The sequence below is a fragment of the Somniosus microcephalus genome, chromosome 29, assembly GCF_052327205.1.
Source record: "Somniosus microcephalus isolate GS21.2 chromosome 29, FLI_Smic_1.0, whole genome shotgun sequence".
Lineage (NCBI taxonomy): Eukaryota > Metazoa > Chordata > Chondrichthyes > Squaliformes > Somniosidae > Somniosus > Somniosus microcephalus.
In genome coordinates, this window is record NC_141015.1 from 26,361,877 (window position 1) to 26,377,613 (window position 15,737).

The 15,737-nt window shown below is 40.9% G+C and overlaps 1 protein-coding gene and 1 long non-coding RNA gene across 4 annotated transcripts in view; one reads left to right on the forward strand and one right to left on the reverse strand.

Moving 5' to 3' along the window:
- adam8a (ADAM metallopeptidase domain 8a) overlaps nt 1–15,737 on the forward strand; it is a 47,612-nt gene that overhangs the window by 15,775 nt on the left and 16,100 nt on the right. The window contains exons 11-20 of one of the 3 annotated variants that reach the window (XM_085970429.1): nt 596–747; nt 1,446–1,623; nt 3,349–3,438; nt 5,515–5,710; nt 7,081–7,183; nt 8,859–9,039; nt 9,829–9,906; nt 10,568–10,652; nt 11,827–11,950; nt 12,160–12,247. In XM_085970429.1, coding sequence (XP_085826555.1) covers nt 596–747; nt 1,446–1,623; nt 3,349–3,438; nt 5,515–5,710; nt 7,081–7,183; nt 8,859–9,039; nt 9,829–9,906; nt 10,568–10,652; nt 11,827–11,950; nt 12,160–12,187 — 1,215 coding nt within the window. In that variant the 3' untranslated portion in view covers nt 12,188–12,247. Of the gene's footprint in view, nt 1–595; nt 748–1,445; nt 1,624–3,348; nt 3,439–5,514; nt 5,711–7,080; nt 7,184–8,858; nt 9,040–9,828; nt 9,907–10,567; nt 10,653–11,826; nt 11,951–12,159; nt 12,248–14,009; nt 14,197–15,737 lie in introns of those variants that run through there. The other 2 variants (XM_085970428.1, XM_085970427.1) reach the window with 2 other exon arrangements.
- LOC147098575 (uncharacterized) overlaps nt 6,062–15,737 on the reverse strand; it is a 28,677-nt gene continuing 19,001 nt past the window's right edge. The window contains exons 2-3 of the long non-coding RNA XR_015074197.1: nt 14,319–14,416; nt 6,062–13,404 (exon numbers count right to left, since the gene is read on the reverse strand). This is a non-coding gene — a long non-coding RNA (uncharacterized LOC147098575). The remainder of the gene's footprint in view (nt 13,405–14,318; nt 14,417–15,737) is intronic.

Consider the following 15,737-nt stretch of genomic DNA (forward strand, 5'->3'; position numbering starts at 1 on the left):
AAAAAACAGCAAAACTCACAAGTGGGATTAAGTGACAGACAGCCCTAGCAGCAGAATGCATGAGTTTTTGATAGGGATTTTTGAAAAGTCACAAGTTCAGATCTATAAATCAGTCTTGTGGGGGGAGTCAAAAACTAGGGGTTATAAATCTAAGATAGTCACTAATAAATCCAATAAGGATTTCTGGATAAACTTCTTTACCCAGAGAGTGGTGAGAATGTGGAACTTGCTACCACGGGAAGTGGTTGAGGTGAATAGCACAGATGCATTTAAGGGGAAGCTAGATAAGTACGTGAGGGGAAAAAGAAATAGAAGTAGGGTTAGATGAAGTAGGGTGGGAGGAGACTCGTGTGGCTCATAAACACCGGCCTAGATCAGTTGGGCCGAATGGCCTGTTTCTGTCCTATTCATTCTAATGTAATCCTTTGGGAGTCAAACAGTTTCAGCTATGACTGCATTTTCGGTAACTGTTTTGTGGTAATGTATTTTTGTAACACAAGCTATTCAGTGCTGTAATACTTGTGTCCTTAATCAAATCTTGTTGTTTTGACCTATGGTGGTGATGGTAATAATTTATAAATTATATCGTATTCAGGACCACAATAGGAACCCAATAGGATTGGCATCAACGATTGCACATGAGATGGGTCACAATTTGGGCATGTCTCACGATGAAGATCACAATACACATTGTAGCTGCGACGCCTCCAGGAACAATGGTGGCTGTGTCATGGCGGAGCAAACAGGGTGAGAATAGAACCGTCTGTAACAAGTCCAAAAGAGGGAACCAGTTGCCTAGCTGTCGCTGTAATGTTGTGCCACTAGATATTTGGAGGAAATACCTAAGTTTGGTTTCAAGTTTTTAATTCTTCTGTTTAGTACGAAAGTAAAAATGTTTGGACAGTTTTGTGCTCTTTTAAATAGCACACTCTTATGTAGCTGTTTCCACCAATATAATGCATGAAATACCTCCACCAGTGCACTGGTTAAATAGCCTGAGGATGTCCCATAGTAAAAAAATGCCATTTAACTGCTTTTCAAATTCTAGTTTGTTGAGGATATTTTTTCACCATATTGGCTGAATTTAAATTGTTTTTGTTTTCTGCGAGGGGAAATAAGAAGAAAGCCCCAATTATATTGGCACTTGATTACAACGCACCAATTAACAGCAATAACACACTTTGGAGAAAGGCTCTGTGCTGTAATTTAAGTTAGCACAACATTACAGTTGACTTTTTTTTTCCTTTTTGTTAATTTGCACCTTGGTGATACTGAAGTAACACAAACCTCAACTGTTTTCGCGTTGTCACACTCAATTTTGAATGTTGCGGTTTTGTAATAATCAGACATTTCATTTTAATTGTATTTTTACAAATTTAAATTTGAATGTAACGTGAATCTTGCCCCCAAAATCTTATTTGCTGCTCTTGTCTTTTTGTTTTCAGGATTGTGTTTCCTAAAAGCTTCAGCAGCTGCAGTCACCAAGAGCTGCAGAAGTTCTTGGCATCAGGAATGACGAACTGTCTGTTGAACAGCCCCAGAGCAGATGAACTGTATGGAAGTCCAGCTTGTGGGAATCAGTTTCTTGAGCGTGGAGAGGAGTGCGATTGTGGCACTGTTGCGGTAATATGGAATTCCTTTATTTACCTGGAAGTTTACTTGTTATAGCCAAGTAGTGTTAAAGCATGCACTCGGTTTTTTAAAAAATGGTTGAGTTAACTTTTCTATGAAGCAAAATTTAACAACAACCGAAAGGTCACAACAGCCTACTGGTGCACCAACTTGGTGCCTTGTATCAAAGAGTGATGTGGCATCGGTTTATACACACACTGCATCCCAGGGCAAGCTTCCGATCTCCACTGTGAAAGCACTTTCTCAAAGGGAATTGAAATCAGACAGTGAGTCAAACGAAGTCAGCAGTTTCAGAGCCGGATACTGAACCGCGCGTGCGTGTGTGTACCGTGGTACACTTGAGTACAGAAAAGATCATGTCGGGTGAATATGAGCCGAGAAGTTTCAAGTTCACCCTGACCACCAAGTGTGCTCTTCCGATTAGTCAAGAAAGAGTTTGCCAAATTGCTGATTTATTTAAACTAAACTGCATAGCTCCCAGACAGCAATGTTTAACAAGAATTTGAACACCAGTGCCTGTAGCTGCAAACAGTTTCCCACAAGTTCTTCTCTGTTACTTGGCAGATTGGAAGAATTAATAGGTAGTTGCTGTGTTTTTTAAAAACTGTAATGAATTACTTACTGTTGGTGTCAGATTCATTTTCACTTTGAATTTATGACATACATATGTACAATTCAAACACTAAAAAAACACTCCTTAATGAAGGTGTTTATCCTGCAGCTCATTTTTTCTTACCTTCCCACCCAAACCCCCGCTTCCCCTGCCTATTAACCCTTTGCCATCTCCAGATCATTGTTTTCGACTGAACATCCCATTACCTTGTACGACAGTTACTGTGGATGGGGCAATCAATAGGATACTGAAAGAATAAAGGGCTAATTTTCAGAATGGGTGCTCCTGGTAAGGAGACTTCTACCACAGGAGTGCCACTTGCGAAATCACGGGCTGCTTCCCATGATTTTCCATCCACTAATTTTAACGGACAGAGAAACGAGGGCTGCGGATTTTCAGTAGGTGCTCCTGGTGGGTGAGGCTCTGCACTGAGAGCAGCCGTCCACAGGATTGACCCTTAGAAACCTGGAAATGACTATGCAATATAACCATATACGTGTGTAATACGTTTCTATGACATTCATGTGTCCTTAATGTTTCTATTTAAATAGACAGAAAATGCTGTCATTAAGCATTCATTCGCTAAAATTGTAAACAATTTCTAGACCTTAATTATCCAATAAACTATGAAGCATTACATATAACACTGTTGTACTGCTAACGGGCATTCATATTTATCATTGCATGCCTGGCAATTGTAACCACTTTGTCATTTTTTAACCTTTGAGCACCCTGAATTAAAGGGAGCAATAGGGTTGAAGTAAAACAAGAACAATATCACATCTTGAAGCCACTGATCATATTAATAATCCTAGTTAGCCTTCCATTCATCAATTTCTGAGGCGCAGGCATGCTCGAATGATGTAGGACACGGAAATCCTCTTGCATTGTGTTTGCTCCACAGCAATGCCAACACTGGGATTGCTATTATCACAATCTATTTGGAACTAGATGATGGCTGTTTTTAATTTTTGCTCCACTTGACATTCTCCATTGATTTCTGATCTGAAGTGCACACAGATGGTGTAAATTGTTTGAAAGTACAATAATAATTTGAAGGTTTGTTAGAATTATTGATGTTTGATTGGTGTTTGCCCTTGTAGGAATGCACCAATCCTTGTTGTAATGCTACAACCTGCAAATTCAAGGAGGGAGTGGAATGTTCTGATGGAGACTGCTGCCAGAACTGCAAGGTACAAATACAAGGGACCTGTAATTATCATTGTTTACAGCAATATTGATCCATACATTTGAGGCTGTAACCTAGACTGACGCTCTGATGCAGCACTGAGGAAGTTCGATATGCCTTGTTTCTGATGACATTAACCAGATGCCCCGTCTGCCTGTTCAGATGGATGTTAAAAATCACATGGCACAGTTAGAAAAAGAGTAGGGAGTTCTTCCATTGCGTCCTCAACCAATATCACCAAAAACTAGATGATGGCTAAGAGTTTCCGCTTTGGGCACAATCGGCGATCTGGGCGCAAATTGCACTCAAAATGGCTCTAGTTTTACGAAATGTGTTTTTTCTTGCTCAAGTTTCCGCTCACTCATTATCATATCACCGAATGTGAACTCTTCCATGAACCAGTGTAATTGGGCAACGTTTTAGAACATATTTTTAGTGCAAACAATTTATAAAAAAAAAAAAAAAATTATATTCTTTGGTACATTTAAAAGTGGTAACCTGGTGCAGTTTGATTAATCTGGCTGAAAATGGGTTTATCACAAAAAATAAGCATTTTTAATCAGTGTCTAGTCCACCACCTGTGAGTAACGCGATTTTTAAATAACAGAAAATGACTTTAAAAAACCATTCACTAGTTACATTGGTGTATGGTAGTTCGTTTCTTAGTAGATTATAAAAAATTTTTAAAAAGCTTTTAAAACTTGCCTATTAGTGTCCTTGCACCTAAAAAAAAAAAGCATTAAATTTTAAGAGCCTCTTCGAAGGCCCGCAAACGGACACAATTAGCGGAAACTCACCACGGTGATTAATTCGATCTCGGGGCGTGGACAGTTGTGGGCGGGTTCAGCTTCTAGCGCAATGTTTTAAAAACTGGCGCAAAAGATCGCGGAAAGCCAATTTGCGCTTGAAATTCCGTGATCTTTTGTGCTGGTTTGGCTGATTTCAGACGAATCGTGCAAGCGGAAACTCCTGCCCAATATGGTCACTCATCTCGTTCCTGTATGTGGCATATTCCTGGTATAGAATGGCTGCCTAGTTTACTCGCACAACATAGTTACCACATTTCAAAACCAAGTCATTGTTTGAAGTGCTGAATGAATGCAAGTATCATCTATCTCGATTAGTGTTGTGTCTCTGAGAATGTAATAATGTAGAATCCTTTCCACCAATCAGATTGAAAATCACATTCCAGATGGTCATCTGGGAACCAATCACATTCTATCGAAAAACTTTGTCACTTAGGATTCTATTGCATATAACACTGAAAATAAAATTCATGACAAACACAAAACAAATCAACGACTCAAGGAGGGGAAAGAAGTCACAAATGTATTCATAAGCTTGACTGCAACTACTGCCCTCCCCACCCTGCTGGGGCTCTGAACATGCTGAACTCCAGTACATCCTTCTCTTTGACCCCTGCCCCCAAATACTTCATGATTTCCATCTGGTTGGCTGAGCCCCTAAGTCATGAGGCCCAATATAAACAAAATGTACGGTCTCCGATGGAAGAGACTAGGGGGAAAGCTCTGTTGGGGGACAAAGGAGGAGAGGTGAGAGAGATCCTTTTCAGAAGCTAGTTGGGGGCCCAAGAAAAAAAAAGATGCCCTGTTGGGGTAGTGGAGAGAGACTTCAAGTGGCTTTTGTTGATGGTCCCTTGGTCCATGTTTACGTGTGAACATTTGCAAGTCAGAAATTTCTACTGATCCAGGGTCTTGTAATCTGTAGCAAAATACTGCGGATGCTGGAAATCTGAAATAACAACAGAAAATGCTGGAAGCACTCAGCAGGCCAGGCAGCATCCGTGGAGAGAGAAACAGAGTTAACTTTTCAGGTCTGGGACCCAAGATGAAGGGTCACAGACCTGAAACGTTGTCTCTCTTTCTCTCTCCACGGATGCTGCCTGGCCTGCTGAGTGCTTCCAGCATTTTCTGTTGTTATTCTTGTAATCTGTATTCTCTGATGTGTTGACTGCACCTTGTCATTGCTTTTTATGGGCATGCATCAAATTAAAATATTTTATTCTGTCGTTTGTGAGTTGACTCTTAAGGTGATCTTTTTGCTTGTTTTCTTAATTCAGATCAAACCAGCAGGACAAATCTGTAGGGCCACACAGCACGACTGTGATCTGTCTGATTACTGCAATGGCGCGAGTGCTCAGTGTCCAGAAGATGCCTTCAAAATGAATGGTTCTCCCTGCAGCAATGGGGAAGGGTACTGCTACAATGGACAGTGCCCTACTCATCAACAGCACTGTGTTACTTTATGGGGAGCAGGTACTTTAATTCACCAAAATGTTAACCGTCCCATTATGCCTAGCACCTTCCACTGCAATTGATGTTGATCGTGCTCCAGTCTCTACATTCTGTAATCACTTTCACATTTCAATGTTGGTGGTCATTTTTATATTTTACATTTCAAAAGAGCAACAGCTGCACTTTAAGTCGTTTTTTTAGGCAGCTTCAGTTTGTGAAGTAGCCTGCTTCCGGATCTCCATAGTTGAGCCAGTATGTTGGCTGTCCTGGTAAGCTAGAGATGCAGCAGATGATGTGTCTGCTTCAGTCTCTTTTTTTTTAAATCTCATTTTATTTTTTTAAGCGGCCAATCATCACAAATTCAAACAAGGAAACAAACATTTAATTTTATTAAGCAACATTTTTAACTTTTTAATGTTTTAATATTTTTATATTCACTTCTGTTAAAAACAGATACAAATAAATCTGATGTGTGAGAAACCATTGGCAATGATGGTGTCACGTTACAATTGTGCCATTGCACCCTACGTAATAATGTAACTCTCAATTCACTTTAGCACGCCAATCTGCCTTAAGGACCAAACTCCCTTCATTTATTTTTTGGAAGCTGTTAATTTCCCATTGCTTATAAATGTGAACAAGGAATTCTGTTCCTACAGTCATTGTGCCACCACACTGGCTCTCCTTATTTAGTCCACTTTCTAATATCAAGCATTTTGAAATTTACAGCACGTTAGATTGCCAATGTTATAAGATCGAATCTTCTTAATTGATATATACCGAAAAGAAAGAGCGGAATGATTATTATGCTTGAAGAAAAATTGAAGGGCCTCGATAGTTGCTCATATAGTACTCAAAGGGAGTAATGGAAAAGATAGAATGGATGAGATGAAGTGCTAAAGCAAAATCTCTGCAGAGACATAGGAACATCCTCGAATCTGCTCCTGCTCCATTGCTGTAACTTCACTGGAAACCCTGCACTTTGGCCAAGTTACAGCAGCGGAATGGGAACTGCGCCGAGGAAATTCCCAGCCAGAATATGAGATTAGTCTGAAGCCAGATTAACAATGGCATAGGCATAAAATGTTGAGAAGCAGATGCATTCCAAGGAGTTCCTCTTGGCCAATGTCGGCAGAATACATCCACTTCACTACACGCACAAATTGAGGACTTGCGCAACCTGACAGAGATGCTCTCAAAATGGAAATGTTTTCAAACCAAGTTGATATAATGATGGCTTTGTGCCCATCATTCATAGTACTGATATCAAGTTACCTTCTGCTTTGAAAAATCTCCAATATGTGTAATCTATCATTTTTTCTGTGAATTAATTAATTAAACTCAACAGACTTACTGAGTACGAGAAACATATTTTCTCTGGTATTGCACAGGTGCAACGGTGGCGCATGATGAATGTTTTCAGCAGAATATGAGAGGGGATAAATATGTTCATTGCAAAACGACTAGAAATGGTTATGAAGCCTGCCGGGGAAAGTAAGTATAAACAACAACCATTGGTGGCCGTGCCTTCAGCTGCCTAGGCCCTAAGCTCTGGAATTCCCTCCCTAAACCTCTCCTCCTTTTAAGTTGCTCCTTAAAACCTACCTCTTTGACCAAGCTTTTGCTCACCTGTCCTAATATCTCTGTGGCTCGGTGTCAAATTTTGTCTGAGAATGCTCCTGTGAAGCACCTTGGGGCATTTTACGACGTTATATGCGCTATATAAATGCAAGTGATGCTGAGGGAACCCAAACTGAACTGATTTATTGGTGAGTAGGTGTCACTTGCTAGCACTACTGATGATGACTTCCAGTGCTTGACTGATGATTGAGGTGATAGTGCAGTACTTGGCTGGGTTATATTTATTGTGTTTTTTGTGGATAGGACATACTTGGGCAATCTTCCATATTGTTGGGTAGATTCCAGTGTCATAGCTGTACTGGAACAGCTTGATTAGGAGAGCAGATCTTCAGCATTACAGATGGGATATTGTCAGGGCCCATAGCCTTTCCCGTGTCTAGTGCACTCTGCTGCTTCTTAATGGCACACGGAATCAACCAAATTGGCTGGACACTGGCATCTATGATGGGATCTTAAGAGGCCAAGTACCTTTGGCTGTAGACGCTTACAATCACTTCAGCCTTGTCTCTTGCACTCACATGCTGGGCTCTGATTGAGGGTGCTGCTGTGATTATTTTTTCTAAGCTGAAGGGATAAGTGTACTGGTTGGCTGCTGGGTTCCATTATGGACCACTTGGGATTAAGTTGCCCTTGCATCACCTGCTGATCCCTCAGATAACACTCAAACTCTGCTGCTGTTGTGGCTGGATGGTCCTTCCAAATTTCTGACATGTGTTATTTGTGCAGGAGAGCTAGGTGATCTAGCTGTGACCTTGCACTGGCAGACCGCAACCTTGTCCACGTCTTCTCCAGCCATGCCCCTGATGCTGAGCACTCTTGTAGCATGACTGCTGATCTGCATGGAAACAGACCTGAAGGCAGCAATGAGGTCTACAAGACTCTGCCTCGAGAGAGTCTCTTCTGTATTGGAATCCAAGGCCTCTGTGACTGCAGCTCTAAGCATTCATGAGTTATTGCAACCTGTGCCTCTGGGGACACCTCTGCAGATGTGTTCAGGAATTTTCTGGTTCCAGTGTTTAGTGCACTGCTTAGAAATTATGGGGAAATAATAGTAAAGCTACATACATTTCAAGAAATTACTTTAAACTATTAACTATAAACCACTTGAGTTCTAGGTATTGACCACTTGGGCAATTAAAAAAAAAAAATTCATTTATGGGATGTGGGCGTCGCTGGCAGGGCCAGCATTTATTGCCCATCCCTAATTGCCCTTGAGAAAGTGGTGGTGAGCCGCAGCCTGTGTGGTGAAGGTACTTCCAGGATTTTGACCCAGCGACGATGAAGGATAGGCGATATATTTCCAAGTCAGGATGGTGTGTGACTTGGAGGGGAACTTGGAGGCGGTGGTGTTCCCATGCGCCTGCTGCCCTCGTCCTTCTAGGTAGAAGAGGTCACGGGTTTGTGAGGCGCTGCCGAAGAAGCCTTGGCGAGTTGCTGCACTGCAGCCACGGTCTAAAAGCTAGAGCTAGGTCTATAAATATCTTCCTTTTCAATTCAATGCTCCATGACGGGTTTATTCTTTTTGCAGGGATGTAAAATGTGGTAAAATGCACTGTATCGGAGGCAACAAGTTTCCAGTCACTCAAGCAAAGTATGAACTAAAACTATTCTGGAACAAATTGTGTAAAATTGCAACGTTGAATGAACAGCGTGAAATAACTACTGACCCTGGACTTGTACCTTCAGGGACAAAATGCGGAAATGGGATGGTAAGAAATGATGGCAGTAACTATCTTGAGCAATCTTTCTGAAAGAATTTCTTGTGTTAGAAGTAGCGTAGCATAGCGCCAGCCGGCTGGTGTGAACAGGGTGCAGGGAACGATCCCGGTGCTGCAACAGACTGGGCCGATCGAAACTTAAATTGGACTAGTGAGCTGCGGATGTTTGCTGCATTCCAATGTGCCATCTTTCAGATGACCTTTTAAACCAAAGCCCTGTCTGCCTGTTCATGGCACTGTTTGAAGAAGGGCAGGGCGTTCTGCTGCTGCCTTGACCAACACCCCTCCTTCAACCAACACCAGCAGAAATTAATGAACTGCTCATTCATTCACTTTATTTGCTGTGTGCGGCACCTTGCTGGGCGCAAATTGGCTGCTGCATTTGCCCACAGAACAACAGTGACTGCACTTCAACAGTAATTCTTTGGATGTGAAGCACTTTGGAATGTCCTGAGGACATGATAAAACATGATATAAATGCAGGTTCTTTCTTCATTTGTGATCTCTCTTTTGCTAACCTAATGAGTGAGAGAAAGCAAAGTTTCAGTAATACAGATAGAATGTGATTCTTGCTACATTATAATCTAAACCACCGACTCCCTAATAATGAGGCATACCCTATAGTACATATCTTGTAGCTATATATATACACACACATTTTGTTAAGTGTCCTATGGTGCTTTTGATTTTATTGGCAAGTTCTTCACTTATAATTTGTGGGTGTGTGACTGGTCAGATCTTGCGTTAAGTACATAATATATTTTATTTGTCTTGTTACAGGTCTGCTACAGTGGTCATTGCCAGAGTCTTCTACTTTATGGATCAAGAAGCTGTTCAGGCAAATGCAATAACCATGGGGTATGGCTCTTGCAGAATTTTTTCTCCATTTTTCATCAATGCAAGCTACTTTTTAGCATTAGCTGCCCACAGGGAGATTTAATGGAGGTGTTCAAAATAATGAAGGGTTTTGATAGAGTAAATAAGGAGAAACTGTTTCCACTGGCAGGAGGGTCCGTAACCAGAGGCCACAGATTTAAGATCATTGGCAAAAGACCCAGAGGGGAGATGAGAATTTTTTTAATGCCGTGAGTTGTTATGATTGTCACTACCTGAAAGGCTGATGGACGCGAACTCAATAGTAGCTTTAAAAAGGGAGTTGGATATATAGTTGAAGAAAAATCTGCAGGGTTGTGGGGCAAGAGCAGGGGAGTGGGACTAATTGTTCGCTCTTTCAAAGAGCCGGCATAGGCACGACGGGCCGAATGGCCTCCGTCTGTGCTGTAAGATTCTATGTGTAAAATTGATTTTAACTTCTGTTGGTGAGACTAAATCACTTTAATTGATGTAGTACTAACTATATTACTGAGAGTAACAGAGAGTAACTCTTACACTGTGCTATGTGCAGCTTCTCAATGCAACATATCTGTGTATTACATTGAGGGGATGGTTATTTTCATGAATTTATTCCATATCAGGTGAGTTTCCAATTGTTGCTAACCTTCTGAATTATTTTGTTAAGGTTTGTAATCACAAGCGAGAATGTCACTGTGATCCAGGTTGGGCTCCACCATATTGTGTTACACAAAATGGCGGCTTACCAGCAGGTAAGAATCCAACCAACTACACAGAAATCAGGCGACTCTTCATGTACATAAACCTTTGTACATATCTCCTACAAGTAATAGTTACCCACAACTATAAATGGGTTATGCTGTAGAGCTATTAATTTTCTGCACACTTACTTTCCACCCAGATCAATGCAAACTGAAACCTTTGATTTTAAAAAGTAAATCACATACCTGGAGATTATTGAATTTATTTCATGTGATTAGCAAACTCATATTATTTGTTGTTTTTAGAAATTATTTTTGAATAATATTCATTCCAGAACACACACATGCATTTTAGGATAAATATTATAGGTCTCTAAAAATGTCCATTTTCACCAAAACCCAAAAAGCCCAGTTACTATTATTCGGAAAGCAGTTACAATTTTGATACAGCTGCAGAAATGCTAACAGGATGACATTTTTTAGTTTATTCCAATACTGTCACATAAGACACATTTTCACATGTGTTTTATTTTTTAGAAGTGTATATTGCAAAAACTTTGTTCAATCCTAAATGTTTTAAAGACTAAATTTAGTTCCAAATGTCTGAATTTCAAGGAATTGTTTTGAAGATTCACACTAATTGTGTCCTGCTCTTATGATACGGATTTCTGCACAACTGGCATCAACGCCATTTTATGACCCTCCTTGGTAGAAACACTCTCTCTTCCACTCGGTGCCCTGTTTAGTACCTGTGGCTGAGGCAGATAACTTCAATTGGATCTGAATCTAACCCCCTCCTTTGATGGGGGGCTGGGGGTGGGGGGCACAAGTGTTCCACCCCTTGAGCTGATGGGCTACAAATAAAAATTCTGCCACTCTCCCTCCAATTATTTTTCATCCTGTCCCTCCCCAACTTTCTCATGCTATATGTGTGGATGTGCTTGCCCCTCTCCTCCCATTTAGACTGAGATCGGAAGCTCATTGTGTGAGAAATCACTAGAGTAAACTCGTGTTGTACCACCCCATATCATGGAGCGTTTACTGTGTCCAACTAAGGTTTTTGTTTTCCAGACAGAATCCCAGTGATTTTTGCCTGTCGTTCTCAAGGTTTCTAGGAAGTTGTGTTAAAGCCTTTACTCTGCCTTTTTGTTTGTATAGCTCAAAGGGCAGGGTTTCTGATACTGTGTTCTTGCAGAAATGAATTAATTTTCAATTTTCTTTTCAGTGGGAAATGCTGCCACAATCATCATTCTCTCAGTGGTCCTGCCCTTCATCATTTTAGTTATCCTAATAAGTGGTGCACTTCTGTATTATAAAAGATGCTTAATGAAGAAATATACAAACAAAATGTGAGTACTGAATGAGAACTCATTTTTTTCCCCTACTTCAGTCACTGTTATTGAACACTTTTTATATCAAAAAAAATCCTGTGATATTGCTCATGTGCGTCAGAAGTTTTATTGTTGCAAGTGCATCTCTCTATATCTCTCAATTTTAGGCACAGGAGTTAGCTGGCTGTGGTTAAAACAACAAGAATGTTTTCCCTCTTTCGAAATAGTGCCATGGGATCTTTTACGTCCACCTGAGAGGGATCGACGGGGCCTCGGTTTAACATCTCATCCGAAAGACGGCACCTCTGACAGTGCAGCTCTCCCTCAGCACTGCACTGGAGTGTCAGCCTAGCTTTATGTGCTCAAGTCCCTGGACCCACGACCTTCTGACTCAGAGGCGAGTGTGCTACCAACTGAGCCACAGCTGACACAATATTTGTTCTGGCCAATATTTATCCCTCAACCAACAAAACAAAAACAGATTATCTGGTCATTATCACATTACTGTTTGTGGGAGCTTGCTGTGTGCAAATTGGCTGCCGCGTTTCCCACATTACAACAGTGACCCCACTTCAAAAGTACTTCATTGACTGTAAAGCGCTTTGAGACGTCCGGTGGTCGTGAAAGGCGCTATATCAATTTCTTTCTTTTCTATCCATCTATCTCTCTCTCTCAATCCTCTATGTAGTAATCCTGTCACAACTGTATTGAAGTGTTCTATTGAAGCAAATTAACTAATCTTCACATCTGCCCTTTACAAGGGGAACTAAAGTCACGTGTAAATCCCAACTTCTATTCTTCATCTCTCCTATTTAAAAAACTGATCTCTCTTTGTTTTGTTTCCAATTCTGTGGTCAATCTGTATAGCAGAGTTGCACAAGAATTATTTTTCTGTAAAGAACTGTGGGTATGTCATTGAGGACTGGTAGTTCTGTCTAGATCAGTGTTTATCAATTGAAGTCGCTGACTAGGCAAAGGCGTAGCTACAGCAACACCGTTGTGGCCACATGCACTCATTTTAGTAGAAAACGCCCTACACACAATGTGGGTAAATGTTTTTCGTGTGTGTGTGTGTGTGTGTGTGTGTGTGTGTGTGTGTGTATATATACTTAACAAACATCTACCACTATTCAGTGTGAAACTTTGCAGTCTTTTTCTTTCAACAAAGTTTAGAATTCTGGCATGAATTTATCACACAACACATCTTAACGCAACTTCTAGATTGTTGTCCAAAAGTTGAGTGCAACTTTGACTTCATCAAGCTCAACAAGACGCCCCAGGCCAGTCCGTGCTCTGCATCCAGTACGCTGCGCTTTGCCATGACGTGCCCTGTTGGAGCTGCTCATTATTGCTTGGTTTCTTCTGCTGGCCTGTAGTGATTATTCCGATTGGTCGAGCTGACTACAATCACAGCTCCCCTCTCCATGCAATGTTGTTGGTCTTTCCACAGTGCTGAAGTCCGGCGTTTTCTCCTGTGCAACACACTTTTTAGTAGATAACCAATAAGCAGTAACCAAGGAAATCAAGAACACGTGCACACTCTACTTTGCATCTTGCCATTTTACCTATCAACGTACATAAAGGTTAAAGTACTGTGCGAATATGAATATTGAGATCACATGTTCAAGAATGGTGTCTATTACTCTCTTTCTATTTACGAATCAAAATACAATTAGCTACTTCTCAATTAGTCACATATGGCGAACATCTTAAACAACACTGGTCTAGATCTTTTCTCAATGGCATTATTTTCAACTCTGGCTGAAAAAAATGTGATGGGGAGGGGTTGAATTTTACAATTTGTAACGTTGGCATAGGAAGGCATTCATCTGGCCGCTATTACAATTAAAGTATTAACTTGTTTATATTATACAGATAAAGCCTTTGTTAGAAAGTAGCAGCCACCAGAATTTCATACTGCATATTTTCACCCTACGAGAGTAGTAACTCAACAACAAAATCGCCTAGGCTATTGGTACCGCCCCCAAAGTAGAGAGAAGGAGGTCAAAGTTAAAAATGGTGATTGATTTTGGGTTTAAATGTTGGGTGTAAATTTTTCATTTCAATTTCATTGCAGACCAATAAAATCCAATTCATCAGGTGGTTTGTCAAATCCAATGTTTGTTGAAGGAAAGCACAAAACCAGTTCTAAAGTAGTGTATCCTATCAACAGGAGTCCACATGTAAAACATTCACTACTTGTTGCCTCAAACAACGATCAGCGATTGCAGATTACGGTGATACCCAACCGTCCACCACCTCAGGTAAATCCATCACCATGATATATTCAACCTTTTCCTGTTGACTCCAGTACCACTTCGACTATATTCAATCATAGTGCGCTTCCATGACACCATTACATCATGCATTAAATATAATTGTCTACCTTCAGCGGTAGAATCTTCTATAAAATCCAGGTCCTTCCAAAGACTTCAACACTGCTCCCATATCTAAGGAAGCTTTTGTAATGCCTCTTCTATATTCCTGCACAAAAAAGAGAAAGCTTGTTGTCTGATGAGCAATCCTTTTCTCACCTCTAGCCTCCAACCCATCACTTTTTTTTGTCTTTATTTTATTTTATCAATTCAACTGTAGTCATTGCTCCTGTAAACTTTCTTTTTTTCTTCAAGTTTCAAATCTGCCACTCCCACTTCACCTTCCTACTGTTGAAATCAAGGCATTGCATTCAGCACCTCAAATAACAACAATTTCATTTATATAGCACCTTTTTACGTAGTAAAACATCCCAAGGCACTTCACGGGAGCGTTGTCAGACAAAATGTTATACTGAGTCACAAAGAGATATTAGGGACAGGTGATCAAAAACTTAGTCAGGAGCATCTTAAAGGAGGAGAGTGAGGTTTAGGGAGGGCATTCCAAAGCTTAGGGCCTAGACCGCTGAAGGCACGGCTGACGATGGAGAGGCGAAAGAAATCAGGGATGCACAAGAGTCCAGAATTGGAGGAATGCAGAGTTCTCGGGAGGGTTGTAGGGCTGGAGGAGGTTAGAGATAAGGAGGGGTAAGGCCACTGAGGGATTTGAAAGAAGAATGAGAATTTTAAATTTGAGGTATTGTTGGCGCAGGAACCAATGTAGGTCAGCAAGCATAAGGGTGCGAGTAAGGATATGGACAGCAGAGCTTTGGATGAGCTGAACTTTACGGAGGGTAGAAGATGGGCGGTCAGCCAGGAGAGCTGTGGCATAGTCGAGTCTGGAGGTAACACAAGGATGGCTGAGAGTTTCAGCAGCAGATGGGCAGCGGCAGGGGTGGAGACGGGCGATATTACTGATGTGGAATTAGGTCGTCTTGGTGATGGAGAGGATATGGGGTCAGAAGCTCACATCAATTTCAAATAGGACGACGAGATCGCAAACAGTCTGGTTCAGCTTCCGATAATGGCCAGGGAGGGGAATGGAATTGGTGGCCATTGAACTCTTTACTTTGTTCAGTCTTCCTTTTCTCCAATAATTTATAAGCTTTTAATATGCAAGCTTGGCAGCACCTGATCCCTTCCCTCTTCAAACTTGATGGTATCCTGGACTTATGGGCCATAGTCCTTCTCTTTTTTATTTTAAAATTATTGAGAAATACAAGATCTGTGGAAGGAACCAGTTTGATGTGCTAAATGATATCTTCTCATTCCTTGCTTTATTATGTTCTTAAAAGCTCAAGATACTTGCTGCATTCTAAAGTTGTTTTCTCCTTTGGAAAGAAAGTGAGGGCAACATCCATTCGGTTACTTGGTATATTTATCTTGAGGTAGCATTATTGTCCCACACAAACAGCTATAGTTTTCTGATGTAC